At 37.0% G+C, this 27666-nt stretch overlaps 17 protein-coding genes across 17 annotated transcripts; 9 read left to right on the top strand and 8 right to left on the bottom strand.

The window, feature by feature from the left end:
* Positions 1–72: 72 nt before the first annotated feature.
* Positions 73–2794, top strand: RFC1 (replication factor C subunit 1; the record flags this gene model as incomplete). Its single annotated transcript, XM_062954126.1, has 2 exons — positions 73–126; positions 155–2794. The coding sequence occupies 2 exons, from the start codon at positions 73–75 to the stop codon at positions 2792–2794; spliced, it is 2694 nt and encodes an 897-aa protein (XP_062810859.1).
* A 449-nt stretch (positions 2795–3243) lies between these two features.
* On the top strand, positions 3244–4449 carry MKK2 (mitogen-activated protein kinase kinase; the record flags this gene model as incomplete). The annotated part of the gene is made up of 1 exon (XM_062954125.1): positions 3244–4449. One exon carries the CDS (start codon positions 3244–3246, stop codon positions 4447–4449), a length of 1206 nt encoding a protein of 401 aa, XP_062810858.1.
* A 246-nt stretch (positions 4450–4695) lies between these two features.
* On the top strand, positions 4696–5028 carry PRCAT00004143001 (uncharacterized protein; the record flags this gene model as incomplete). Its single annotated transcript, XM_062954124.1, has 1 exon — positions 4696–5028. One exon carries the CDS (start codon positions 4696–4698, stop codon positions 5026–5028), a length of 333 nt encoding a protein of 110 aa, XP_062810857.1.
* Positions 5029–5134: 106 nt separating this feature from the next.
* Positions 5135–6319, bottom strand: PRCAT00004142001 (uncharacterized protein; the record flags this gene model as incomplete). Its single annotated transcript, XM_062954123.1, has 1 exon — positions 5135–6319. The coding sequence occupies one exon, from the start codon at positions 6317–6319 to the stop codon at positions 5135–5137; it is 1185 nt and encodes a 394-aa protein (XP_062810856.1).
* Positions 6320–7867: 1548 nt separating this feature from the next.
* Positions 7868–8200, bottom strand: PRCAT00004141001 (uncharacterized protein; the record flags this gene model as incomplete). The annotated part of the gene is made up of 1 exon (XM_062954119.1): positions 7868–8200. The coding sequence occupies one exon, from the start codon at positions 8198–8200 to the stop codon at positions 7868–7870; it is 333 nt and encodes a 110-aa protein (XP_062810855.1).
* A 441-nt stretch (positions 8201–8641) lies between these two features.
* PRCAT00004140001 (uncharacterized protein) lies at positions 8642–10312 on the top strand (the record flags this gene model as incomplete). The annotated part of the gene is made up of 1 exon (XM_062954118.1): positions 8642–10312. The coding sequence occupies one exon, from the start codon at positions 8642–8644 to the stop codon at positions 10310–10312; it is 1671 nt and encodes a 556-aa protein (XP_062810854.1).
* Positions 10313–10493: 181 nt separating this feature from the next.
* Positions 10494–11222, bottom strand: PRCAT00004139001 (uncharacterized protein; the record flags this gene model as incomplete). The annotated part of the gene is made up of 1 exon (XM_062954117.1): positions 10494–11222. One exon carries the CDS (start codon positions 11220–11222, stop codon positions 10494–10496), a length of 729 nt encoding a protein of 242 aa, XP_062810853.1.
* A 136-nt stretch (positions 11223–11358) lies between these two features.
* PRCAT00004138001 (DNA-dependent ATPase) lies at positions 11359–14592 on the bottom strand (the record flags this gene model as incomplete). The annotated part of the gene is made up of 1 exon (XM_062954116.1): positions 11359–14592. One exon carries the CDS (start codon positions 14590–14592, stop codon positions 11359–11361), a length of 3234 nt encoding a protein of 1077 aa, XP_062810852.1.
* A 740-nt stretch (positions 14593–15332) lies between these two features.
* On the top strand, positions 15333–16394 carry ATS1 (Ats1p; the record flags this gene model as incomplete). The annotated part of the gene is made up of 1 exon (XM_062954115.1): positions 15333–16394. The coding sequence occupies one exon, from the start codon at positions 15333–15335 to the stop codon at positions 16392–16394; it is 1062 nt and encodes a 353-aa protein (XP_062810851.1).
* Positions 16395–16860: 466 nt separating this feature from the next.
* On the top strand, positions 16861–17505 carry PRCAT00004136001 (uncharacterized protein; the record flags this gene model as incomplete). Its single annotated transcript, XM_062954114.1, has 1 exon — positions 16861–17505. The coding sequence occupies one exon, from the start codon at positions 16861–16863 to the stop codon at positions 17503–17505; it is 645 nt and encodes a 214-aa protein (XP_062810850.1).
* A 508-nt stretch (positions 17506–18013) lies between these two features.
* CYS3 (cystathionine gamma-lyase) lies at positions 18014–19222 on the top strand (the record flags this gene model as incomplete). The annotated part of the gene is made up of 1 exon (XM_062954113.1): positions 18014–19222. The coding sequence occupies one exon, from the start codon at positions 18014–18016 to the stop codon at positions 19220–19222; it is 1209 nt and encodes a 402-aa protein (XP_062810849.1).
* Positions 19223–19437: 215 nt separating this feature from the next.
* Positions 19438–20709, top strand: PRCAT00004134001 (uncharacterized protein; the record flags this gene model as incomplete). The annotated part of the gene is made up of 1 exon (XM_062954112.1): positions 19438–20709. One exon carries the CDS (start codon positions 19438–19440, stop codon positions 20707–20709), a length of 1272 nt encoding a protein of 423 aa, XP_062810848.1.
* A 148-nt stretch (positions 20710–20857) lies between these two features.
* Positions 20858–21292, bottom strand: RPP2A (ribosomal P2 domain-containing protein; the record flags this gene model as incomplete). The annotated part of the gene is made up of 1 exon (XM_062954111.1): positions 20858–21292. The coding sequence occupies one exon, from the start codon at positions 21290–21292 to the stop codon at positions 20858–20860; it is 435 nt and encodes a 144-aa protein (XP_062810847.1).
* A 619-nt stretch (positions 21293–21911) lies between these two features.
* GSH2 (glutathione synthase) lies at positions 21912–23384 on the top strand (the record flags this gene model as incomplete). The annotated part of the gene is made up of 1 exon (XM_062954110.1): positions 21912–23384. The coding sequence occupies one exon, from the start codon at positions 21912–21914 to the stop codon at positions 23382–23384; it is 1473 nt and encodes a 490-aa protein (XP_062810846.1).
* Positions 23385–23412: 28 nt separating this feature from the next.
* On the bottom strand, positions 23413–24120 carry PRCAT00004131001 (uncharacterized protein; the record flags this gene model as incomplete). The annotated part of the gene is made up of 1 exon (XM_062954108.1): positions 23413–24120. The coding sequence occupies one exon, from the start codon at positions 24118–24120 to the stop codon at positions 23413–23415; it is 708 nt and encodes a 235-aa protein (XP_062810845.1).
* A 697-nt stretch (positions 24121–24817) lies between these two features.
* On the bottom strand, positions 24818–25648 carry PRCAT00004130001 (DUF1773 domain-containing protein; the record flags this gene model as incomplete). The annotated part of the gene is made up of 1 exon (XM_062954107.1): positions 24818–25648. The coding sequence occupies one exon, from the start codon at positions 25646–25648 to the stop codon at positions 24818–24820; it is 831 nt and encodes a 276-aa protein (XP_062810844.1).
* An 893-nt stretch (positions 25649–26541) lies between these two features.
* On the bottom strand, positions 26542–27183 carry PRCAT00004129001 (DUF1773 domain-containing protein; the record flags this gene model as incomplete). The annotated part of the gene is made up of 1 exon (XM_062954106.1): positions 26542–27183. One exon carries the CDS (start codon positions 27181–27183, stop codon positions 26542–26544), a length of 642 nt encoding a protein of 213 aa, XP_062810843.1.
* Positions 27184–27666: the final 483 nt, after the last annotated feature.

Genomic DNA, 27666 nt, shown 5'->3' with positions numbered 1-27666 from the left:
AAACCACGATCTAATAATAATTGAGTGATGGTGATAATCCAAAACAAACTTTAATAAATAGATTATCCAAAGATGGTTGATATAAGACAATTCTTTGGTGATCCAAACTCCTCAAAGAAGTCGACTGTAAGTTAACTTTAAAATTCCGATTGAGATAAGACTCGCTAACTTTATTAAGGCAAAAACTAGCACGACAAAGAGGGCAGTTGGATCCAAACAGAAACACCAAGATGTCGATGATTCCGAAGCAGAAAACCCCTCTAAAAGAGCAAAAAGGGATACTGGTAGTCTGGTAAGTACTAAGAGCTCACCTACAAAGACTAAGAGAGGGAAGGTTGAGTATGTTGATCTTGATTCAGATTCTGAAAGTAACAATCATGACGAGCCGATAGACGTTGATACAGCGGACAATCACTCTAATTCTGCAGTTAAAAAGAGAAAAGTTTCAGAGAAAGCTTCGAGTGCTCATAGGAAAGGTCCAAAGGAGCCATCCCCGACAATGGCTTCAAAAGACAAGAAAACTCAATCGCAGGTAAAAGGAGCCTCAGCGGATGAAATTTTGGCAGATATTCCTGATGCCGATTTGCCAGAAGTAGGTGAAACGGAAGGGAAGTTTAATTACTTCCAATCGAAGGCTCAGGCCCCGCAACCTACGAATAATGATGTTGAAATTCCAGAAGCTGCCCCTAATTGTTTATCAGGATTAACAATTGTCTTTACTGGGGTTCTTCCCAATATGGATAGGGATACTTCAGAGAATGTGGCTAAAAAATATGGGGCGAAAGTGACTAAATCGATTTCTGGAAAAACTTCTTTAGTAGTAATCGGGGAAGACGCGGGACCTTCAAAGGTAAAAAAGATCCAATCTCTCAAAGTAAAAGCTGTCAATGAAGACGGATTTCTCGAGTTGTTAAGAAGAATGCCATCTGAAGGTGGCGACGGTGAAGCTGCTCTTAAGGCTAAAACAAAAAGAGAAGAAGAGGAAAGAAAAATAATGGAAGACGCAAAGGCTGAAGCAAAGAAAGAGAAAGAAGAGGAGTTGAAAAAACAAAAGGCTAACGAAAGTAAATCAAGTAATAGCTCTCCTGGTTCGCTGCAGAAAGAACGAGTTATTCCTAATGATGAGAAGTTGTGGACAGTGAGGTATGCACCAAATAGTATAACGCAGTTATGTGGAAATAAAGGTCAGGTTCAAAAGCTTCAAAGGTGGCTTGAAAATTGGTTCGATAACGCAAAACAAGGATTCAAAAACCCTGGTCCAGATGGCTCAGGCATATATAGAGCATGCTTAATCAGCGGGCCACCAGGTATTGGTAAAACAAGTGCTGCACACCTTGTGGCTCGGAATCTAGGGTTTGATGTGTTGGAAAAAAACGCTTCTGATGTTAGATCAAAATCTTTGCTTAATAGAGATATCAAATCAGTATTGAACAATACATCTGTTGTTGGCTTTTTCAAACACAGAGGTGATGAGCATCATGGTCATGAAAATGACAAGAAATTTTGTCTCATTATGGACGAAGTAGACGGTATGTCAAGTGGTGATCATGGAGGAGCTGGTGCATTATCATCATTTTGTAAAATAACACATATGCCAATGATTTTGATATGTAATGATAAATCGTTACCTAAAATGAGAACCTTTGATAGAAATACGTTCGATTTGCCATTTAGACGGCCATCGGAAAATGAAGTGAAGTCACGCTTAATGACAATAGCATTAAGAGAGAAGATCAAATTGGATCCTACTGTAATTAGTCAGTTGATACAAGCAACTCATAACGACATCAGACAAATGATAAACTTGTTGTCTACCGTTTCGATGACTCAGAAGACGATAGGACATGCTCAAGCGAAAGATATAACTAAAAGTTGGAATAAGCAAACTGTTTTGAAACCATTTGATATCACGGCGCGTTTACTTAATGGACAGTTATATAATGCGAACGCTCATCATTCATTAAATGACAAGATTGATTTGTACTTCAATGATATTGATTTCACACCATTAATGATTCAAGAGAATTATATAGCCACGCGACCTGTTAACTGCAATTCTCCTTTGGATCATTTAAAACGTGTTGCAAATGCTGCAGATGATATTTCTCAATCGGATCAAATAAATTCATTGATTAGGTCTAGTGAGCAACAATGGAGTCTACTACCATTCCATGCTGTAATGTCATCAGTCAAGCCTTCATCCGAAGTTGCGGGAACAGTTACGCAAAGAATTAACTTCGCTAGTTGGTTGGGTCAAAATTCAAAAGCTCTCAAATACGAGCGTTATTTGCAAGAGTTGCAGTATCATATGAGGCTTAGAACATCGTCGGATAAACCAGAGTTACGAATGGGATACATTCCTTTGTTAATTGTAAAGTTGTCTCAGTATTTGATTCATGACCATGAAAAAGGCATTGATGAAGTCATTCGTTTAATGGATGATTATTATCTCACTAAAGAAGATTTTGATAATATCATTGATTTCGGAATCGGTCCCTTAAAGAGTGAAACCACTCTTAAGAAAGTTCCGGCAAAGATCAAGACTGCCTTCACTAGAAAATATAATGCCGCCACTCATCCTGTAGCTATCTACAGAGCTGGAAGCACTGTGGGCTCAGGTACCTCGAAGAAGCAAAAAGTTGATTTTGACGATGTTATTGAAGATGATACGTTGAGGGATGACGATGATGAAATTGATCAGGATTCTGACAAGATTGATACTAAGAAAGATAAACTAATCAAAGAGGTGAAGCCCAAAAAGGTGCCGAAAAAGAAAGCTAAAGCACTGAAGTGATTTTTGTATACTTTTCTTGTAATAGATCTTATAATTTGAAATTTCATTAAAATGTAAAATTTCACTGTAACCTTCCTTTTCTGTAAATGTGCGATCGTAAGGCTGAGAAAATTTGAAAGAACAAAAGAAGTGAAAATCGTAGTTATCACACCATCATTTGATTCAAGTAAAAGTTTTTCGTGTTATATAAGAGAACAGTACACTAATATACACCAATTCGTCTGGACGAGCAGGTTTATAATATTATTGTTGTTTTAAGTTTTGAAATTGATTTAAAAGAATATTGTATCGTTTGGAATCGAGACAGATTGATTGAAAACATCGTTTATTAAGAACTATAAAAGCTTTCAAGCGAAATCTTACCATTACGATAGGCGATAATTGAAGATAAAAAAGCGATTAATATAACGCTGAAAAGGTAAAAAGTTAAGGTGAAAAAACTTGAAAAGATGTCGAATCTGGGTCAGCTTTTTAATATACCGAATAGTAAAAGAGGGAATCCCAAGCTACCCAAGCTCAAGATACCGACTCCAGAGTCAAATCTCTCATCTAATTCACCATCTCCAAAAGTGGGCTCTAACAGCAGTGGACCCAAACGTAAGCCACCACCAATTGATTTTCTGTTGGTGGACTGCAAGAGTCCTGTTAGTGAAATAATTGAGGGTATGAACGAAAAAATGCATGTGAATACTCTGCCTTTTCATCATTCAGATCTAGAATCTATAGAGGACAAAGACTTAGAAGAACTATGTGCAAATGAGTGGAATGAATTGGCCAAGAATAAGAAAATAATAGAGATAAGTAAACTTGGTGAAGGTAATGGCGGCAGCGTTTCTAAATGCAAGTTAGAAAAGGGCTCTAAAGTATTTGCATTAAAATTAATAAGTGTTGATCCGAATCCTGATATCCATAAACAGATATTGCGAGAGTTACAATATAATAGGTCATGTCACTCGCCGAACATTGTGAAATACTATGGCACATTTATGATTGAAGAGCAGCTGATGATAGGGATTGCAATGGAATATATGGGTGGACGGTCGTTGGATGCAATATACAAAAGGATAATTGAAATTGATCCTACGAACAGAATTAACGAAAAGGTCTTGGGTAAGGTAGCGGTGTCGGTTTTAAAAGGTTTAAATTATTTACATCAACAGAAAATTATTCATCGAGATATAAAGCCATCTAATATTTTGCTTGATTCAGACGGTAATATTAAATTGTGTGATTTTGGTGTAAGTGGTGAGGTAGTGAATTCGTTAGCAACTACGTTTGTTGGTACGCAATATTACATGGCACCGGAAAGAATTATGGGCAAGCCCTATACTGTAAGCTCTGACATATGGTCGTTGGGATTGACTCTCTTAGAAGTGGCTACTTGTAAGTTCCCATTCTCATCTGAGAGTGATATGATTTTAGGACCAATTGAACTATTATCATTAATCCTAGAATATGAGCCAATTCTTAATGACGAGCCAGAGCAGGGGATTATCTGGAGCGAGCCATTCAAAAACTTTATATCCTATTGCTTGAAGAAGAACAGTGAAGAACGTCCTAGTCCAAGGCAGATGCTAAATCATCCATGGGTGGTATCCCAGCTGAAAATCAACCTCAGAATGGATAAATTTGTTAGAAAAGTCTGGTCTGAGTAGCTAGATTAATAAATAGACTGATACCAATATAAATATGACAATTTTGAGGCGAAAACTCTTAATCTTTCAATGTATAGTTGATTCATTTTGTTGATATTATATCATAGAAATATGCACGTGATTTGAATGTTACACAAACACACATCTCGAATTTTAATTTTGAACCAATGAAATACGAAGTATAAAACTTTACGGTAGTTAATCAAGGTCTTTAAGAAGTATTCATAGAGAAGAGAATAGAACAATATGCCGTTGCCATTCGAAGGATTGATTCCATATGCCATAATGACAGCGTTTTATGGTTTGGCGGGCCATGGCGTTGGCTATATTAGATACTGGGATAATGGTTGGAAGAAAGATAGATACAACTTGGATCTGTGGGATGAAAAGATGATGCAAAGAGATTTCTTGTTGACGGGAACTAAAAGAGGACAGTCGTCGGAGCCTATAGCGCCAGATCACTTCAAGACAGCAGAAGTTAAATTACAAAGATACTGGACACCGTACAGAGACCAATACTTCTCATTCAGAGAAAGATTATACAGAGGTTACGTTACTGGTAATTGGGATTTCTCTTAATAGTATTACTGTATATTTTGCATTCAACATATGATAAATTTATGCTACAATAAAGAATGAAATAAAGGCAAAAATTTTGCAAAGTAGATACCATAATGTAGGATCGTCACTTGAAATCCTTGTATGTCCATTTCTCTGTGACCTTTGGAGAATATTTGCGCTTCTTTGATACTGGAACTCTTGCCTCTATCATACCTGATGTCTGAAGATTCTTCATTTGATCATAAAATAAGTTACCCTCCGTCTTGACACTTCTTAAATTGTTGGTTAATTCGTCAGAAAGTTGAACATCGAGAGGAGCTTGAACTAGATCGTATTTAAATAATTTTCTTTGTTTTTTGCTTTTTCTCTTTGGATTGCCATGTATCTTTTCCCCGGAAATCTGCTTATCTATTTCGTCTAATTTTGAAAGCTCATGAATTTGCATCTTAAGTTCTTTATATTGATTCTCTAATTCTAACCTTTGCTTATACCTTAATTCCTTATTCCTGATTGCCTTGGTCTTCTTACGCCTTACTGTTGGTTTATTGACTGATAGCAGTAAATCATCAGTTTCGATATTTTCTTCGACTTCTTCACTTTCTTCACCTGCAGATGATTCATCTGAATCCTCTTCAAGCATTGACATGGCTAGTCTTATTTTGCTTTGAAATTCTTCCAATTCTTGTCTTTTCTCTTCTCGAGCACTCTCAGACTTGAATTCTTTATTAATAAGCTTCTTCCATGCCTTTAAAGACGGATTGTATGATTTTCCGGCATCTATAAGTTTAACTATCTCGTCAATCTTGATAGGTTTCTCTTGAATGGTCGAAGGAGCACGCTTGGCCTTAGTGATTCCTTTAGTACTGAATTTTTTCAAAATCTCGGGTTCATTAGATGGTGTTTCCAGATCTTCGCCCCAAATATCTCCTGATATTGCTCGAATAATACCATCCTTTTCAATCCTCGCCCCTGTTGTAGTTTCTCCTTGCACCCTACCGGAAAGTTTCATCAAACGATGGACTTCACTCATCTTAACTCCCTGTACTTTTCTATTGTTTCTTTCCACAAGCAACGGCTTCGTCTTTGACTTATTGGTGAGAATATCCCTTGCTTTCAGAACTTTAGCTTCCCTTCTTAGACTGTCATCACCGCTTGCATCAACAACGAAGTCCTCCTCGTCCCCAAGAAGCCTCTTCCTTTCCCTAGAATCGTATAATCCAACCTCCACATCTTCAATGTCAACATTCTTACGCCATGCCCTCTTCCCTTTTCGTGAACTTTGTGCTGTTTTCGGCCTGTCCACTTCCATAGCTATTTAATATCTCGTTTGCTTGATCTTAACAGGCACTTTTTTCTCTTCTAATCATATCTCATCGCTAAAAAAATACTATCGTATTCTTATCACGTGTGAGCACTTTGAGAAATATATTTGTATGAACACGACCGTCCTTTTAGTCTGCATATACTGTGCGTTAGCTTAATTATATTAACATGGGTAGGTTTCTACTGTTCTTAGTTGATAGTAATCTTAAAAAGAACTTTTGTTACTATGATGAGAACCTTTATTTCAAAACTAGACAATTTATAGTTGGCTCTAATATAATCTCTCTTTGAAAGTGACTTGTAATGATACAAAAAAAAAAATCATTTTGTTGCAACAAAGAACTTGAACACCAAAGAATTGGCTTGCTTTAGAGGTAAACATCCATTGCTACGGCTAAATATAAGCATTAATTAATTTAAGCGTATGCAGAGAGTGTCACTTTCAGTTTCATAACATAAATTCTCCAGGGCATACGTGTCGTACTAGAAGTGGTATATGATTCTAAACAAAACTACAACATTTGTTTCCTTCAACTTATCAAAATATCAAACTTATTCCAAAGTCTGTTGCTGTAATTGCCCACTACTTTATACGTAAGTTGTTATACTCCACCAAATAGTACATTGATAGATCTACGGTTTATTGTATCCTCTTCTCCTTCACCCAAAAAAAAAAAAATAAACCTTATTGTAACAATATGAACAATATGAAGTATTTAAACCATGCATATTTCTACAGCAAGATCTTTCGAGGTACTGAACATTGCTGAAAGATGAGAAGACTATAATTATTCTAAACCTTCCATCCCTTGAAAATAATAAACCATTGCCATTTGGAAGGTAAAATTCTCCTCTTTCCTCCTATTCACGTAAGTGAAAAAGTCCATAATGTTACAGTGTCGATCTTTACGGCTATGGTCCTTATTCTCGTATAAAAAACTTCATTTTATGATCACGTGATATGTACTTAGAACTTGTTTTGCGCGCAATTCAAAACTGGTGTAACTATTATTTCCTCAGGAGTGCATTTAGTTCTGTAATTGGTATTCTGACCTGTACCTGCATGCACGTCCTGTCATAAACGTTCTATTATCCCTCTAATTCGACAATTGCACTTTCAATTGACGCTACATTAGCATATTGGGAAAGGCGCGCACTGGCCCAGACCTAAGCCAGCCTTGGCTCGCCTCTGATGAACAGCATCAAAGTAGTCGCCAGGACGCTCACTTGCTAATATGCCTTAAGAAGATTATATGGTTCTGGCCACTTCCGTTAAGCCGCCTTACAATTCCAGAACCTTCTAACAACATTAAGTCGCGGGGACCCTTATTCAAACATTCATAGCGGTAATACGATTTTAAATCCCGTTCTTGTAGTTCCAGATTTTCTCCTATCGTCACACTTACTGCTTCTCATGCATTAAACAATCTAATCACTTTAAAGCCTTGATTATCTCTATTATCATCATACATGGATGAGATAAGAACATACAAATTACGTACCACAACCATATATGATCATGCATTAATTCGTTTTATATACTTCGTATCATATTACTCAACGTCCTGATAAAATCGAGATTCTCTGTACTATTTACGGATCCGCTAATATTCAAGTAGACGGGATGTTTAAACTTCTTCACCAAGATTTGGCAAATAGACCTTACCATGTCTTCGTCACCTCCACTATACAACGTTGTAGAAAAAACACCATCTCCCGATGGATCGTTTATACTGAACACGTAGCTACCCATGGTTTTATTCCCTGAACGATTGACATAAATAGTCCATGGCCTATTTGAGATAGTCATCAGTACCTCATATTCGTTTCCGTGCCCTATGGTCACGGTTTCATTGATACACTTCATAACAGTTCTACTTGTGGAAGTCTTAAGAATTCGAACAACAAAAAAAAAAGTTAAAGTCTCATATCGAAGTCTAGAGAATGATCCCGAATTTTGCCTTGAATCCCTGACACTTTTATGCAGAAGTACTTTCTAGTGTTTTCCAATTGCATATGCTCCTATTGTTGTTTTCGGCGATGTACCGAACTAGGGAAGTTTATGTGTAGGTTGTGCGTATGATATACGTAGGTGATACATTTGCCGTTTATATATAGAGAGATGCTTGTGTCCGATGGAACCCGAGACTCCCCTCTTCAATGCACAGGAGTTTAGTTTCCTTTCTTGCAACTTACAAGAAATTTCTGCTAATAGATATTTAGTCGAATAATCCAGTTTGTTTATTTATTTCAATTGTGTGAATTGTGTTGCGTGTCAATAGTGTCTGGCGCCGCTTGAAATATAGATATGAATGAAAGGCTTCAAGAAAGAAATGAGCAGAAATATACGCTGCCATCCAGCTTGATTACCAATTTAAATGAGTGTATCTTTGACAACGTGTCGATAGACTACTTTCCATTAGTGATTATTGTGAAATCCACTGATACGAATGTCATTGAAACCCTTAAAGAGGAGGAATCTTGGCTGATAAGTACGCGGTACAAGGCCAATATTCGAGTGAACTGTACCAACAGGCAGGCCAGCGAGAAACTACTCACTCGACTCATAGAAGAAAAGATTCCTTTTAATGCAGATTATTCTAATTTTATTTCACATCCGGGGAACCTTTTTGTTAAATATCTTACCAGTGACTTAATCAACCACGATAAACTTTTCGAGTATTTTAATGGGGCTTCTAAATACAAGTCGTTGAATGAAATAAATATTCTTAAGAGCAAGGGCGATGAGTCCTTTGCTATTTTAAAATTTGATATTCACATGGATTGTGACTATTTGATTCGCAGCTTGAAGCCCGTGCCAAATCCGTTCAATACTAATCCTTACACTCCATTGTACCTCAACAAGTACATAAATAGGAAGGAAAGGACCTTGTGGAGCTCTAATGATGAGCATCTGCCTCCTCAGTCACTTGGGGGTGATCCCATGGATATGCATGAGGGTAATAATAACAATGTATACGATTCAATTGTCCTTGAGAATTTGGACAAGTTCTTCGGTTCTCATAAAATAACGATAGAGGTATTTGAAAGGTTTTTGGAAAAGTTGTCTTCCTTCAATGATATTGATCTCATATATTTTCCCGTAAAGATGAGATCAGATGAAGACAATATCAAATTTGAACCTTTTGGTTATATCAATTTTGTTCATGGCGATAATTTGAATAATCAAGTTTTGAAATGTCTTTACTGTTTATCAAACATAACGTTTGAACAATTCATGGACTTTGATGAGAAAAATATGTCTTTCGAATACTACCCTAACAAAGCTGAAGATGACCGGGATGATGATGTGTTTGATGAGAACACAATTAGAATTTCCATCAATCAACATAAGTTCAACCACTACTTGTATAAATCTAGCACAAACCAGATGTGCATAACGTTGGCGCCGAGCATTTCTTTGGGTTATCTTAACTTACCATATTACAATTTGATTTTGGCGAGATTTTTGAAATACATAAACTATCAAGAGACAAACTTATATGTGAATAACTTGTGTGTCTTATTCAGAAACGATGATGATTTATGGGAGTCTTTTTGGTCGCAATTTGGAAAAATTAACTCTGCAAAGATCATCAAGCCAGATTTCTACTCAAAGACCTCGACGACCAATTTTGGTAAGATTGGCTTCATCTTTTTCAAAAAATTTAGAATGGCGGTAAGGGCCATCTTATTGACTAACAACAAGCAAATTTGCTTCAATAATCAATCTTTAAAAATCGAGTCTTCGTTTGCAATACAGAAGTCCATGCACACAAAAGCTCACACTAGCAGATCTGTTGACATGGGTCAATTCTATTACTATGCACCACCATTTGTGCCGTCCATTCCTACGCCTATGTATTCAGTTCCAATGCCTGTTGACTATGTTAGTTATTATAACCCCTATTATTATCCTAATAACTGTATTGACAACAGGGGAGAAGAGGATAATTATCGCCAAAAAAACGATCGTTAATGTATATAATGAAAATACTATCAAACTAATTTTTTTTTGTCAACTTTTAAATGTAAATTATATCGATGTTTTTCGCCTAATTTATTCAAGTTATTATTCGAGTTACGATAATACCATAAGGGCAGCGGCCCACAGTTACAGTAAACAAAAAACTTAACATTCCTTCTTCTAATCAACCTATTTACAATACTGGAGGATCCCTTTTCACGTTGGGTGAAATGGAAGCACTAGTGACTCTCGCTTCCTCTTCCTCGCTGTCATCTACAGGCTCAACGGCCTGTACTTCTTCAATATAATGTTTCAACATGCTTTCAATTCCGTTTTTCAAGGTGACTGAACTTGAATCACAAGACCTACAAGCTCCCTTTAGTCTCAAAAATACAATACCACCGTCTTCCTTGAAGTCAACAAATTCGATGTCCCCTCCATCATCTTGAATAGCTGGCCTTATTCTGGTAAATATGAGTTCTTTGATCATAGCAACTACTTCGTCATCATCTTCGTTAATTTCCATATCATCTGTCAACTCATCTCTATTTGTCAACACGGGGATTCCAGAATTCAAGCACTCTGTAAGTATAGAGAAAATCTCTGGTTTTAAAAGAGCCCAACTAAGGTCACTATTGCTCTTTTCTATTGTAATAAAATTTGATCCAAGCATAATCGATTTGACACCATCTATGGAAAATAGCTTTAGTGCTAGGGGACTACAAGCTGCCTCTCTACCACTCAAAAACTCTTTGGTCTCGTTCTCTCCTAGGATCTGCATTGATGGCAAGAATTTTAGTGCTTGCTCATTAGGAGTCTCAGCGGTCTGGATGAACAAATTTCGCCTGCTCAACTCCACAAATCGGCTCTTTAAAGAAGTCCTCTTTAGGCACCTCGATGCTGAGCTTCTTAATAAGTACATATTCGTTTGTTTTGTTTAAAACTTGTGCTCTTCTAAAAAGAAAGTATATAAAAAACTATCGGGTTAAATCGACTTCCGATATATGGTAGAAAATTCGGACTTTATCTATTTAATCTATATAAATATCCGCTCGACGCTAACTATCAGCAAATAAAATCTTTTCAAACAAAGAAGTAGCCTTTTCCTCTAACTTAGAGTCGCTCAAATCATTTCCGCTTATAGAGTGATCTAATTGTAACTTATTCTCTGCAAGTTGAAGCATATTTTCTTCGATAGTGTTCTCTGCGATGAGCTTGTGCACCATAACTTCCTTTGTCTGGCCAACACGATGAGCTCTATCCTCTGCCTGCTTATCATCATGGGGATTAAATGACTGGTCGAATATTATAACATTGCTTGCTGCAACGAGGTTAATACCAAAGCCACCAGCTTTGGTGGAAAGAAGGAATACCGGAATCGTCGAATCATCGTAGAACTTATCAATAAGATCCTGCCTTGTATCAACAGAGGTCAGTCCGTCAAGCCTAAGGAACTTTATATTGGATATTGATAAGACTCTTTCCAAGATATCTAGAGCCTGTGTAAAAAGTGAGAAAATTAATACTTTTTCTTTCTTATCTATGATTTGCAGTACCAATTCTACTAATTGTTTAACCTTTCCACTATTCAAAAAGTCTTCATCCTTAAGCAAATACTTTGACATGGTTTTTGGGAATTTTTGACTTAAGTTATGTAATTCATAATCTGACATAACTCTCATATCTTCTAATATGTAGGTTCTGTTGGCCTCGACGTACTCAGGTTCGTTCATTATCGCTGTGGCCATTTTCTCCAATGTCTTTTCTTCGTATTTTGTTCTGAATAATAAGGGATGTAAGGCCGCCTTTCTCAACGCCATCATAACGTTTGATGTAGTTGGAATGTGAACTTTTCTTGCCTTTTCGGCTTCCTTTCCAACTAACTTTTTTCTTCTTTCCCTCTCTACTCTTGTTCTTTTTCCCTGATTTAAATTATCATCGTAGATACTTTGCTGCAACGGAGTCAATTTGGATCGGTGAATTTCGTGGAATTTTTGAGGCAAGTGCTTCAAAACCTGTAACTTTTTACGTCTCAAGACGAAAGGCGTCATCATTGTCTTCGCCTTGGTGATAGCTTGCAAAGATAATAACGGATTAAATTTTTCGTCTTCTTCATTAACAGTAGACACCTTTTGGTTGAAGAGTCCTTGCAAGTCTTCACGTTTGTCGTTGAATAAATTAGGAAGCATAAATGCTAACAATGAGACAAGCTCCTTCAAATTGTTCTGTAAAGGTGTTCCCGTTAAAAGTAACCTAAATTTTGCTTTTAACCTCATAAGCTTGTTGTATCTTTCAGAAGTGGAGTTTTTAAGCATATGACCTTCATCATATACAATCATGTTGAAATTCTGATTTCTCAAGAATTTGAAATCCTGAGAAGCGCCTGTTGCCAAATTATATGTAGTAACCAATACGTCAAATTCCAGATCTTCAAGTTCGTAACGAAGCTCTTCTCTTTCAGGCTGAGAGCCGTAATATGCTTGGACAATCAAATCAGGGCAAAATTTGTTGAACTCTCTTAACCAATTTTCAATTGTGGAAGCGGGAACAATTACCAAGTGGGGACCATTCTTCGGCTGAGCTTCTTTTAAATACGCCATGAAAGCGATAATTTGACAAGTTTTTCCTAAACCCATCTCATCGGCTAAGATGCATGACAATTTATTTTGGTACAATAAATTTAGCCAGTTGACGCCGACCAATTGATAATTTTTCAATTCAACGTCGTCAGATAGAAGTTTTGGCGCATTTCTTATGTATCTAAGTCCCTTTCGTTTTGAAACAACTACGACGTCGTCGTCTTCTTCTTCTTCTTCAGCCAGCTTTTTCTCCTCGCATTCCATTTCAGTTGGATCAAGCTCTACGACTTCTAGCTCTCCTTCGCCTGTAGGACTGACGCCCCAGCTTTCCATTTGCTTTGAAATGATAGAGCCGTAATCTGCACACTTATTAATCAAGGATTCAACGGCTTTATATCCTTTCAAGCTATTTTCCGTATTCTCGATAATTTTCATACCTAGAGTTTTCCTTTGACCACCTTTTTTCTTCTTATTGGAGTCGCCATTATTTTTCTCATCTTCGAAAGTGCTTTCAGAAATCTCATAAATGGTGCTAAAAGGCCTCTTTTTAATTATTGAATCAACAAATTTGGGTGGAACATTACTGATCTCAATTAGATCTTGAGATGAAGCATTATTCAAGAATTCTATTATTTGAGAATCAATTGAAGTGAGGCCAGATCCGAAGGTTTCCTCTTCTTCCTCCGAAAGATCGTCACTCATAACATCCTCTTCAAGGTCTTCGTCGCTGACATTCACAACGGTCTTGCCTTTGTTTGCCTTTGCTGCTCTTCTATTCTGTCTTATTTTCTCTTCTAATCTTTCTAAATCATCATCATCAACTATTGACGACTCTTTCTTTTGTGGCTTCTTATTAATTGACATTTTATTTAGACCATCTTGAAAACTGAAGTTTTCTGCTAAAGCTGATGCATGTGGAAAGGCACTTCCGCTGTTATCAGCTAAGTTCGAAGCACGCACAAGTTTTCGCTTCTTTCGAATTTCAGACTCACTAAGCACCGGATCCAATCTCAGCTGCATCTTTGGCTTATACTTATATTTATCGAGGATTGATTGCTTTGATTTGTTAATTTCAACTTTGGTTGATTTTCTCTCTGGTGATGGATCTGGAGAAACAACCTTTCTAGCAGTAGCCTTGGTCCTCACCTTTATCGGGGAAGCATCCTCATCATAATATTCATTATGGTTATTGTTTGTAGCATATTGCTGATGATTATTTTCATTTCTATTCTGCAAGAGCTGCTCTTGCTTTTGTTGAAACTCTCTTTCGAGTCTCTGGCTTTCTTGCTTCTGTCTCTCTAATTCAATCCTGTCCAGTTCCATCTTTCTTTGAGCTTCCATTTTGTACAATATCGCTTCTCTGTTGTAATTTTCGCTAAGCCATCTTGTGATGTCTCTCAAATTACCCTTACCTTTAACAAATCCTTTAAAGATATCGCTCTCATCAAGATAAAAGAAGCGCTTTCTGACAACATTAAAATCCTTATGATCTCTGATTGCTTGTCTTTTTCTTTCTAGTTCTCTCTTCTTATCCTCCGCTTGTTGGTTCATTTGAGCTCTGCTAGGAACTGAAAACGCTTTATTGTTTTCACTTGGTGATGATTGAACATTGATCGGAGATGAGCTTGGAACTTCGATAAAAGCAGTTTCTTTGCGAGGAGTATCTTCTATCTGAATCTTTGAAGAATTTGATCCATTTTGATACCAACTCATCGTCAAACTCCGACGTAGTATATGTTTGATATAGTGATCTTAGTTTTATCGACGATAACGATTTATTAAGAAAATTTCTGCTCTGTAGATGCGAAATTTTAACGCGTCCACAATTGTGATACAACATCAAAAAAAAACGACAAAACCAGAAATGGATCTCCATATATAGCTGCTAAAGAGTCCAAGGTGACAAAGAACGCAACACTCTATTTTTTCCTCTTTTTTTGGGCAAATTTGCTGTGCTAGATTGAATATTAGAAGTTGCAAAAATTGTAGCTTAATGGAGTCTCTCTGGATTCTGAAGCTTTTCAATGACTTATTAATTTCAGTTTTGTTCTGTCCGTTTTGGATACTGAAGCTCATATATGTATTGAATCTGTATTTTACAAGGCAAAGAAAAGAAGTAGGGGCCCATTACACACCAGTTGAGGTAAATAATAGAGGCAAGGATCCTTGTGAAATAGAAGATTAATGAATACAGATGTTTAAAATGACCTTTGGGTAATACTAAGGAAAGTTCATTACAGTATTTAAGTTGAAAAATTAGTATTCGGTAGCTCCCTTTTATGTAGCATAGCATGGGTATAAAAATCTGCGACGTATCAACTAAGCAATAAAAGGAAAAGAAAACGGGCTTTTAAAGAGAAAGAAGAACAACTGCACTGAGTTGTATCCTGATTCTTTCTTATAGTGCTCTGGGTTATTGAGATACATGTTAGCCAAGCATCTTCTCTAAATTAATGGTATACAGTATATATTCATGTGGTTCAAATGGCAATTATCAGTTAGGTTTGGACGATGATGAAGATCATGACATTTTGCAGACTGCTAATTTTGTGACCAATAATGGTGTATCGAAACAAGCTCCAGATGAACCTGTTTTAATTGCATGTGGAGGTAATCATACAGTAATTCTCTTTAAGAATGGACACTTATATAGTTGTGGAGATAACAGTCAAGGACAGTGTGGTCACCCGAGCAAACAGGCACATATTAATAAATTTACCAAGATATCTGGAGAGGGTTGGACACATGTGTCATGTGGATGGGAGTTTACGGTCATGGTCAACAATTCAAGGGAGGTATTCGTCAGTGGATTGGGTTTAAAAGGAGAATTAGGACTTGGAGAGTTCACGAGAAAGGCAGAAATAACGAAGATTGACTTTAGTTTTCCTGAAGAAATACTCGAGCTCAAGTCATCTGTGCATCATACAATTGTGAGACTTCGAAATAACGATTTGTATGGCTGGGGAAGTTGTCGCAAGGGCCAACTTGGTTCTCAGTTAGATTCAAGAGGCGACCTTGGGCATCGGGCCAAATCCATTATGTGGAGTCCACAACCATTACATTTTGACTTCTCATCTTACAATGAGTTTGCCCTAGGTAGAGAATCTACAGCTTTCTTGAATCTGCAAGAATTGAGAATTTATGGCAAAAATCCCAAAACGATAGAGATATCTGATTGCTTTTCTCTTAGAGCAATGTGGTCATCGTACCATATTTTGAAGAGATCTCAAAGCATGATCCACATAGACTCGTTTGGTAATAACAGCCACGGGCAGAAGTATCCAGGGCATGCCTCTGACAAAATTACTCAATTTGAAACTGGCAGTGAACATGGTTTAATACTTACGGAGGACAACAAAGTGTTGGTATGGGGATGGGGAGAACACGGCAACTGTGGTAAACAAATTGAAGACCGCATCGTTTTTGACCATCTAAATGTAATATATAGTGGGCCATCGCCAATAAAATTTATTACAGGAGGTTGCGCCACTACATGGATAGTAATAGAACTTTAAGTAGATTAAATTGTCACGAAGTATCTTTCCCATATTCATCTATTGCACTAGACGAAAGGAATCCTTTCAAATATGCTCAAAGATGGAAAATATGTTCGACGTCTTTATTTTAGGATGATTGTATCGGTAACTTATCAACTGTTTATAGACTAATTGAAACAAAGTTCAATTAAGAAACTGAAAAGCTATCTTCTTTATCACCCATACTAATAATACTCCACAACAACAAGCCTTTATTGATTGCAGTGTACTTTCTTGGATAAAAGAAAGAAGTGGAAGGTTCGAAATAAAACGAGAATTTTCTGTAGTCGGTATGGACGGTGCGAGATGAGGTAAATCGCTACTCCGTTACTTGGTAATTTGACGAAAGTCTGGCAGGTTTTAAATAAACTGATACTATTTATTTAGGTATAGCACAATTGAGGCCACATAGAGGAACCACCATATAACTAGCATATGATAAAGAATGTTTGGAGCAGTTTGTTCTGGGAGACCGATGCAAATTGCTGAACAGGTTGACACAACCAAATACGTTATCAGTATACCAAATGCTGGTAATATTTCACATATTGCAATATTCTTGCTTCCGAATTCAGGCTTCGTGGACCCCAATTATACAGCCCTTGTCTTTTTCCAATTGCCTAGCTCCCAAGAGTTTAAGTTGCTAGGAGGTTTGAATCCTTTAAAGCCATCAGCAATATTCAAATTGAAGAACAACGCAACCAGCACTATGCACCTGGGTCAGGTAGATGATATCGATATGAATGTGGATGAAGGTTCCGGGGGTGCTGTAGGCGCAGATGTGACAATTAACATTGGCATATCAATTGAAACTACAGTGGTTGCAGAGCAACAGCTAGCTGAAGAGAAACAGAAAAAGGGAGGTCAGTCTCTGGCTTTAGTCCCTGGAATGAAGCCGTCTGTACAGCCTAAAGCTCCTAACGACATTGCTGCTTTGGCAAATAAAATTGTGGGACATGCCTATAATTACTTGGGCAGCTTTATAGATGCCTCTGGGAAGGTACCTATGAAGGCATTTGACAATTGGTGGGAAAAATTCAAAGCGAAGTTGGCTAACAACCCAAATTTTCTTGATGAACTACAAAATTGATGTTTACACAGTTATTTCTTTCCGATAACTGTTCCTCGGCCAAGCAATTGACCAGTTATCATTTCAATATGAAGTTTAAGACGCAACGGAATACTTTTCATCTTCAATGGCTTTGTACTTGACTGCTTCAAGTTTCAAGCCGACCTTTGTCTTCATTGTATCATAGATCCTTAAATACACGATGTCACGTATTACTTGCTTTGTCATAGTTGCTTTGTAATCTTTCTTCTGTATATCAATATTTCGTGAAAGTGCTAAAAAGAGACGAAAAGTGTGGCGTTTTCACTTGTCTCATCGCAAACGGCATTACGACTTTGGAACATATAAATACACATTTTAAGTTATAAGTTGAGCATTCTTTGTTGATTATTTAACTGAAGTCCAACCTTCGAGACAAATACACCCATTATAAAACGATAATTCAACTTATTTGTGCTTAGAGCCAAGTTTTGAATAATCCAAAAATTTTTAAGAGTTAAATCTTGAATTAATCAGCTTAAGAAAAATAATGACAATTAAAGCAAGAGAATCGCTGACCAGGTATGGGTTTGGAACAAACGCCATCCACGCTGGTGCAGCTTACGATGAGAACACCGGCGCAGTTATAGAACCAATCTCCTTGTCTACTACGTTTGCGCAGTCTGCCCCATCGCGTCCCATCGGGGCTCACGAATATTCAAGGTCTTCAAATCCTAATAGAGACAATTTTGAGACTGCAGTAGCAGTATTAGAGAAAGCCAAGCATGCTATTGCGTTGGGCTCTGGTTCTGCAACAACAGCTTTGATTCTTCAGTCCTTACCTATTAACTCCCATGTTATTTCAGTTGGAGATGTCTACGGAGGCACTCACCGTTATTTTACAAAGGTGGCCAACACGCATGGTGTTGAGACTACCTTTGTTAAGGATCTCGTTGAGGATTTGGAGCTGAATATAAAGGAAAATACAAGCTTAGTGTGGTTGGAAACTCCTTCAAATCCAACTTTATCAGTAACTGACATCGCTGAAGTGGCCTCTCTTTTGAAGAACTATGAAGCTAAATCTGGCAAGAGAATTTTGCTAGTTGTTGACAACACTTTCTTGTCACCTTACATCTCTAACCCACTTGTACATGGAGCAGATGTCGTCATACATTCCGTTACCAAGTACATCAATGGTCACTCAGATGTCGTGATGGGAGTATTGGCAACTAATGATGACCAGCTTCATGAAAAATACAGATTCTTACAGAATGCCCTTGGATCGATTCCATCACCATTTGACTCTTGGTTGGCTCACAGAGGTTTAAAGACTTTGCACTTGAGAGTGAGACAAGCATCGATATCTGCTCAGCAAATAGCGGAGTACTTAGCTTCTCACCCATCTGTTTCAAAAGTAAACTATCCAGGTTTAAAATCTCACAGGAATCACAACGTAGTGCTTAAGCAGCACAGAGATGGTCTTGGAGGTGGTATGATCTCATTTAGAATCAACGGCGGTGCTGAGGCAGCATCAGCTTTTACTTCTTCCACTAAATTATTTACCTTAGCCGAATCCTTGGGAGGTATTGAATCTTTAATCGAGGTCCCAGCAATCATGACGCATGGAGGTATTCCAAAGGCTGAGAGAGAAGCCAACGGTGTCTATGATGATTTGGTCAGAGTGTCTGTAGGTATAGAAGAAACAGATGACTTAATTGCAGATATTGAACAAGCTTTAGAGAAATCTTCAAGCTTGTGAAGATCACTTTCTAGTTAATATTTATATGTTTAAACCTTGATTAAGAGTTTATAGATAATGCTTACTTAATATTGTGTAAATCGAAACTATTCCACGAGAATCTTTTGGCAGTCTTTATGTAGGCAAAGTGATGACGTGTGATTTATGATTTTCATCACAAACTATAAAGCTAAAGAAATTTCAAGAATTTCCTTCTGACCGTCCTTAAAGATTTGATGAGATTCACTTCGACTTATCTTTCGGTAGTTTTGGCAGTGCTATTTGTGGTTGGCATAGTAAGCTCGCAACTTGTTGATACAAGTTCCGATTTCGTCTGCGACCCAAATAATCAAAGCGATTGCTATCTTAAGGTATTTGAGCCTACTAACGAATGGCAGGTCATAAAAGCTGGCCAAGATATTCCTCCTGGACTACACGTAAGATTGAATCTTGAGACTTTGCAAAAGGAGGCTAAACTAATGGATCCTTCAGAACAAAATGATGAGGTTAATAACCAAGTAATATTAGGAGAGCAGAAAGCAGATAATGAGAAACATGAGCAAGGCATAAAAGAGGATCAATTATCTGCTATAAAGAGCAAAATAAAGTCTTCACCACCCAAGAAGTCGAAAGCTGATCAAGGAGAGATTGACAATTTTGATGCTGCTGTGAATGAGATCAAGACACACGACGGTGATAAAACCAAATTAGACCAAGCCTTAGAAACCTTAATAGATTTAAGTCATGATATGGAATTCGGATTGAAGCTATCTCTGGACACGCAAGCATTTGATGCGCTTGAAGTCTTAATTAGTAAAGGGTATGATGATTATATACGTGAGAAAGCGTACAGGATAATGGCATCGGCGTTGAGAAACAATCCTTCTGCAATCCGAAACGTACTAGAAAATCAATCATTAGACTTCCTTCATAATATATACGGTGCCTTAGAGAGTGAGGAATCAGACACGATACAAAAGCGTATATTGGGCGTCCTTCAAGCTCTTGCTCAAAATCACAATTTTAATATGGAATATTTTAAAGGAGGAAAGTCCTCATCTGATACGGAATTAGGTATTAATGGCCTAATCAAATCATATCCAAACTTAGGACCTGAATCAAAGATTAGATTTATGAACATATTGAAAGATTTGAACTTGCATGGTGAAAAAGAAAAGAGATCTGAAGAAGCTTCTGAAGATCCGGATCATGCCTATTCAGAGTTCTTACAGAAATCTCTAGTTGGCGGTGAGACTTCATCCCATGACCAGTTTAAATTGTTTTTCAACAAACTAAGTGAGACACATCTGGAAAATAAATCTCTTAAACCTTCGAAAGAGTTTACGCAGTGGTTGGCCGCAAAAGTTCAAGAGATTTCGGATCGTAACGAACGTAGAGACGACACTTCAGAAGATAAGGACTTCGAGAGAGAGATGTTGAAAGCAAGGCACTTAGTATTTGGAAACCCCAATGCCCTTAGAAAAGCGATGCCTGACGATGAGTTATAGAGAGCTACATATTTAAAAACACAATTTTATCGTAAGTATGTCCTTTATTAGTAAACGACAATTTAGTAAGTCTACCTTATATAGGGTACTTGTAATGATCGAGGGCTAATTATTATACATGACTGAATATTAAACGGTTTTATCATCCTTAATCGAATAAACCGAAACCCATGTCATCATCAGATTCCTCGGCAGCTTCTTCCTCCTTGGCTTCTTCAGCTGGAGCGTCGCCAGATGCTGCTGCTGCACCACCAGAAGATGCAGCGGCACCACCAGATGGAACTGAGGATAACTTAGCGTTACCTTCAGCAATCAATTCTTCAACGTTCTTACCTTCAACTTCTTCCAACAACTTGGAGATTTTGTCTTCTTCAACTTCGATAGAAACAGATTCCAAGACGGATTTAACATCTGCGGCAGATGGAGAGGTGTTACCTGCGTTAACCAACAATAAATAAGCAGCTAAGTATTTCACTAAATTTGTTAGTATTTTCCGTATCAGAAATATTTCAAATCTTTCCAGGTCAACTGTTTCAATGAAAGTAAAGCATTCATACAATCTTACGATGCTATTTCTAAGCATTATTTTCTAGCCTATGCTTTCTCAAGATTCAAATGTAATTGGAATTTTGAGAGCACGGACTCACTGCAAAATATTGAAGCATTCTGGAATATGTCTTTCTATCTATGCACTTACTATTATCTTCGTTAAAGCTATTTTGGATAAACTAGAATTAGATATCTTAAACACATTCTGAAAAATTTTGGAAAACGACCAGAACCGTCCAACTCGAGAATAGCTCAGAAAGGAAGAAGAATGCAGTCACTTTAGTCACGTGATCGTTTATTTTTTTGGTATTCCCGCTGTGCCTTGCTTCTCCAAGTCATTGATATGATGTACTCAGCAAAGTCACACCACGATGATCGATGAATTTTGTTCTCTATAAGCCCCGAATAACTATCTCTTACGTTTCTTCTGTTTGCAATGCATTGGGGCCCATCCCCCTATTTTGCGAAACGTCACATGCGCGCTATATGCCGGTTGTATCAAAACTGTGTATTTCTATGCAGTATGATATAACATGTAATCTGCTATCAATATATGTAATCAGAGTGGTTGGGCATTGTGTTTTGACATTGGAACAATAATCGAGTAGGGCCCTCCGATTAGGTTGCTTGTGATATTAGAGGACTACGAGTATATGACTGCAAAAGAATTTCCTAGATTAACGGCCGGGCAAGAGGAGGAACTTCAAAGTGAGCTACAACAATGGAGTTTGGCCAATGGGTTGGTGATGTACCCACCGGGATTTGTTGAGTATTCAGTGAATGTTGCACCTGTGACTTTATTTCCTACGCCAATTCCAAAGGCTGCTTTTCAGGATGCGGTTCAAGTGCAACAGTTATTCAACAAGTTGTATGCAAAAGTAGTAAGTACTAATAAACTGTGGTTAATGAAAATTTTGGAAGATCTAAGCGAATTTGATCAAGACTTCACCGGAAAGTTATTAGATGCTCATAAAAGAGCAGTAGAAGAGAGCGGTGGTAAGCTCCGACAACCATTATCGTTAGGCTTGTTTCGCTCTGACTATATGGTCAACGAAGTCAGAGGAGAGGAAGCAATAAGTCAAATTGAATTCAACACCGTCAGTGTGTCTTTCGGTGGGTTGTCGACCAAAGCTAGCAAGTTGCATAACCACTTGAATCAAATTGGAGCATATGACAGCAATTATTCTTACCAGTATTATGATTCTAGTGAGATTCCCATATCTAATTCAGCAGCTGCATTAGCAGATGGATTGGCAGATGGAGACTGTTACTATAACGACAAGAATAGTAAATGTAACACTATTATTTTATTTATAGTGCAAGACGGGGAGAGAAATTGCTTTGATCAGAGGCTTGTTGAGTTTGAATTGTTGAAGAACCACGGAATTAGGTCTCGCCGATTAACTTTAGCTGAAGTTGTGCCTAATACTACTATTAACGATGGTAAGCTTTATATCAAATCGACTATGGATGAAATTTCTGTTGTATACTATCGTGCGGGTTATGCTCCGTATGAGTATGAGGTTGATTCAGCTTGGAATGCCAGGCTCTATGTAGAGAAGACAGCAGCTATAAAATGCCCGACTTTGTTGACGCAATTATCTGGATGTAAAAAGATACAACAGCTTCTTACTGAAGAGAATAACATTCAGAAATTTTTACCGGATTTAGATTCGTCTGAAATGTCGAAGATAACTTCTACGTTTGTGCCGATATACCCTTTAGACGACACTGAGCGAGGTAAAGCTGCTAGAAGATTGGCATTTGACTGCCCTGAAAAGTTCGTTTTGAAACCTCAACGAGAAGGCGGGGGGAATAATATTTACAAAGAAGATATTCCAAGCTTTTTGAAAGAGCTCCCAGAAAGGGAATGGGGGGCGTACATTCTCATGGAGATGATCGATCCCCCTAAACATAAAAATAAGATTATTAGAAATGAAACAATTTACAACGAGCCAATTGTATCAGAATTGGGTATTTTCGGTACGACTTTGTATAATGAAGATACTGGTGAGATTTTGACTAACAAGAATGCTGGTTGGTTACTTAGATCAAAAGTTGACTCGAGTAATGAGGGAGGAGTTGCAGCTGGATTCGGTTGCATCGATAGCATTTATTTGTATTAGAAAACAAACGGAGATCGTCACAAAAGGACTAGATGCTTTGGTGAATTTTACTCTCCTCGATGAACTTTTCAGAAGACTCGATTAATTCTATATTCTCGATTGCAGCAGCTTCGTTCGCAGCTTCATTTTCAGCTTTTTGCTTTTCTTCCTGCTCGATTGCTACTACCCAGAGCGCAGCACCAACAGTGTTTGTAAACATGAAAAATACACTGAATAAAGGAATTGATTCTAACAAGTTTGCAGTTATACCGAATCCCATATAGGCTCCTGTATTTGCCTTGTAAATTTCATTAATTTTCTTCTTGTCATATCCTTTCAACGCAAAATATCTGGCATGTGCTTGCAATCCCTTAGATGGTGCCTGAATTAGAACTACTATTACAGGCCCGAGGAGTGGTATAGAACTCAACACAAATATCAACAATGCTTTGCAAATAGTGTATGGAAGAATCAAAACTGTTGGAACCTTCCAGAGGAAATTTCCACACTTCACAAGAAATGGAACTTTAACAACTCTTCTTAACTTTCCTAAAAGGACAACGTCATCAGCACATTCTCTACTGAGAACCGCATCAAACGCCACTCTTTGAATCTCAGGCATTAATAAATAAGTTATGATGAATACTGATACTATTCCGCTCTGTTGAAGAACCGCCATCCAAGCAGTAATTATTGCGAGGGGGCCCGTAAAAAGTACCATGATAGCGGCCTGAACTGGATACATTATTATAAACATCAATACATAAATTACCAACGTCAAGATCAACTGAGGAATGAGTATAGTTAAATAGAAAGGCCATAAGTCCGTATGAACTATGAAGTAATGCAATCCCTAATAGTTAGTCGAAATGAACAGTTTTGCAATACTAGATATACGTACATAACATGGATAAAAGTAGGTTGCTGCTTCCACAGTTTGACAAGGAAGAAGAAAAATCCGCTTGAGCTTCAAGTAGCATTTTTGTGGTAAGTTTTTTATCATTATTAGGTTACTTTTGTTGCTAGAAGCGATTTTATTTAATTCTATTGCTTGACAGTGTTTTTATACGATCAAATCTGATTTGTTGCAAAAGAGTGTATATAATGCTTAATATCAACATTTACCGATAGAGAAGTTTTTGTGCAGCAGTAATGTACAATAGTAGATATTATACTGTCAGATAATAAGTGGGCTTGTACAAAGACGCCCATAAAGTTAAGCTAAAGGCTACGAAATGCAACGTAATTCTGCAAAAGAGTAGCTAAGGAATGGACGAAAACAGATCATACTACTATCTTTAAAACATCGTTCATTAAACAAAATTGGTCTATATAATTTGGACTCTCACCTGTTCACATAAAGCAATTTAAGGTAAGCAAAATTAAATATAAGTTATAACTAACGGAGATAGGCCACAGGGGCACATTTTCGTCTGAAGATTTAAAGAAAAAAATTAGTTCAGGCCTATACCATACTCTTTGAAATCACAAAAGGCATACCCAATATCGTGGGTATTTTCTAGCCCAACTGCCTCACGTAATTTAGATTTCATACCAGACGCTCCTTCTCCTACAGAGAAAATACGGTATAACTCTAGGTATTGCTCACACTGTTTCTTGCTTAATCTATCAATTTCTTCCACTGAGTTGATCGAAGGTAAACTTGATCTCTCGTTATGTGTAAGTATTGGTGTTTTCAAAAAAGGTACCGCTTCTGCTCTCAAGCCAGCAAATCTTTTTTGAACGTTTCTTAGTCTGCTGAATTTGTATTCGTCTTGCATATTCTTTTCTTGCAATATGTCTCTGAGCGCCAAAAAGCTTTGCTCATTTAACTTATAAAGGGCGTTGAAGTTTTCATGCATCACGGTGTTCAAATCAGCATGCAGATTATCAATCTTGGTGGACAAATCAGCATGCAGATTATCAATCTTGGTGTTCAAATCAGCATGCAGATTATCAATCTTGGTGTTCAAATCAGCATGCAGATTATCAATCTTGGTGGACAAATCAGCATGCACATGATCAATTTTAACATCCATCTTATCAAATTTTGCATCCATCTCTTCACTTTTGTGCTGCAAGTTATCAATTTTAGCATCCACCTCATCAAATTTTCCATTCAGCTGATCACTTTTGATGTTCAAGTTAATCAATTCATTCAATAGTTTAATATATCCATCATCCACTATCTCAAAACATTTTTCAATTTTAGGTGTGATTGCGTTAAACTTAGCATCCACCATATTATCGATGGCCAAGTTCGAAATGTTGGAAATGTTTGCCATATTGGTGTTCTTTTAAGCTTTTAAAATTTGTTCCCAGTTTTTAATTGTACAATATAAATCTCTGGTATTAGGAAACTTTAGCGCTTTTTATATGCTTAGAATTCTATGCTTTCTGTTTGTGAACATGAACTACACATTACGAAAAACTCAAATGCATTGATCATTGAAAATAAAGAGCACATAGCAAAAAACAGAATTTTTTCTTTTCTGTTCTGCCACTTATGACAAAGACTTATTAGTGTAGTAACTCAGTACTCAGAGTAAATTTGATTTCATGCCAAATCCGTTTTCAAGAGTCTTTTCCATATCCCCAGAAAACTTTGATTTGATAAGAGAGGTCCATCTCCATAATTTCGTATCTATGGCTCTTTACTTTCGCATAAGTTTACTTCAGATAACACTCGAATAGCATAAACTGTCTAAATTTCAATGTTTCATATATATATTTATTTGTTCATCTCAATTCATGCTAACCTTTTTCCTTGAGCTGGAAAACGTTACTTGAAGAAGCAACTTCTCCTATTGCAACTCATTTCAACGGAATTCGTATTGTTCACAAGTCATATTATTGTCTTGAGCTTGTAGAAGACAAGGGTAAATTGATTTGCACAGTAGCGAACATCAGGAGACTTTCATTCAAAGTTTTTTAGGGCTTTACATATATCCCGGGGTATGCTACTAATATCCCAAAACCCTCCTTAATGGTAAAAAAAAACGTATATTAATTAAAATTGGTTTAAATATATAGCATCGGCTTAAAGCTGATATTAAATGATCGGGGAAAGCAACTCATTCAAAAAATAGACAACTACGAAATAGGAGGGCACAGAATGTGGTTCAGCACTACTAAAACCTAAAGCATTAGTAGTTCACATTTAAAGAAAGCATATCTTTTACTTAAATTCAGAAAATTCAAAATTAGAGTCTCCCCAACTGTTTAACCCTACTGCTTCACGTAAGCTATCCTTCCATCCAAATACAGTCTCCTCATCATGAAATACATGATACAATTCTAAATACTTTTCGCATTGATCCTTGCTTATCCTATCAATTTCTTCGACTGAATTAATTGGTGGTAAAACTTCCTTTAGATAATCGGCTTTTTCACCACTTTTTAAAAACGGAACTGGTTCAGCTTTGACTCCAGCAGACCTTCTAGTAGCATTTAGTCTTCTCGCGAGGTTATATTTAATCTCTAAATCAGACTCCTTTTTCTTTTCTACCATAAAATTAGGCAAATATAATGTCGATCTCTCTTTTAGTGAACTTGAGGTAAAAGATGTTGTATCATGGACAGATTTTTTCTCATTATTAACATCTTTTACGTCATCAGGATTGTTTGTTGTAGATTTCTTAAGCTCACTTTCGACTTTGTCAAGCGTGCATTTCACTTTGCCCATCTCCTCAAGTATTCGGAGAGATAATGAAATACTAGAGGCATCTATTTTCTTTTGAATCAATTCTTCTATCTGTGACACTGATAAACTAGCAGCATCCGTCATCTTGATTTCGCTTTTGTTATCTGAAATTTGCATTTTTGAGATATCTTTATATTAGTTTTCCACGAAATAATTGAATTCAAACTACATATATATCCCAAAATCTTTTTATGATATTTTGATATGCTTGAATCATATTTTACTGTTGAGTACAAAAAAAAGGAAAGAATATCATAGGTTGCAAAATATTGCCTTTCAAATAGCTTATGCTCAAGCTTACATTTTGTTCTGTTCACGTGATGTGATAATTGACTGTTGACATGCTAGACCATCCTCATCTGAGTGAGATGGTGTAAAGGATGGTGTCAAAATATGAAAGTATATGCTGGTTATCACCCTCATACTCTATAATTTATCCAGGACATTTCTTATTTGTCTTTCAGGTTGATAGAAGTGGACAATAGCTCTTCTCTAGAGCTTGAAGAACCAAGTCATTAAATGAGGACTCATAGTACAAGTTATCGAAAACTTTGATTCCTGTTTTGCTAGAGTTAAATCTATATTTGTTGTAAAGAGAGT

The sequence above is a fragment of the Priceomyces carsonii genome (genome assembly GCF_900007245.1).
Source record: "Priceomyces carsonii strain CBS4050 genome assembly, scaffold: Debaryomyces_carsonii_scaffold_4, whole genome shotgun sequence".
NCBI lineage: Eukaryota > Fungi > Ascomycota > Pichiomycetes > Serinales > Debaryomycetaceae > Priceomyces > Priceomyces carsonii.
This window is presented reverse-complemented; position numbering and strand designations above follow the sequence as displayed.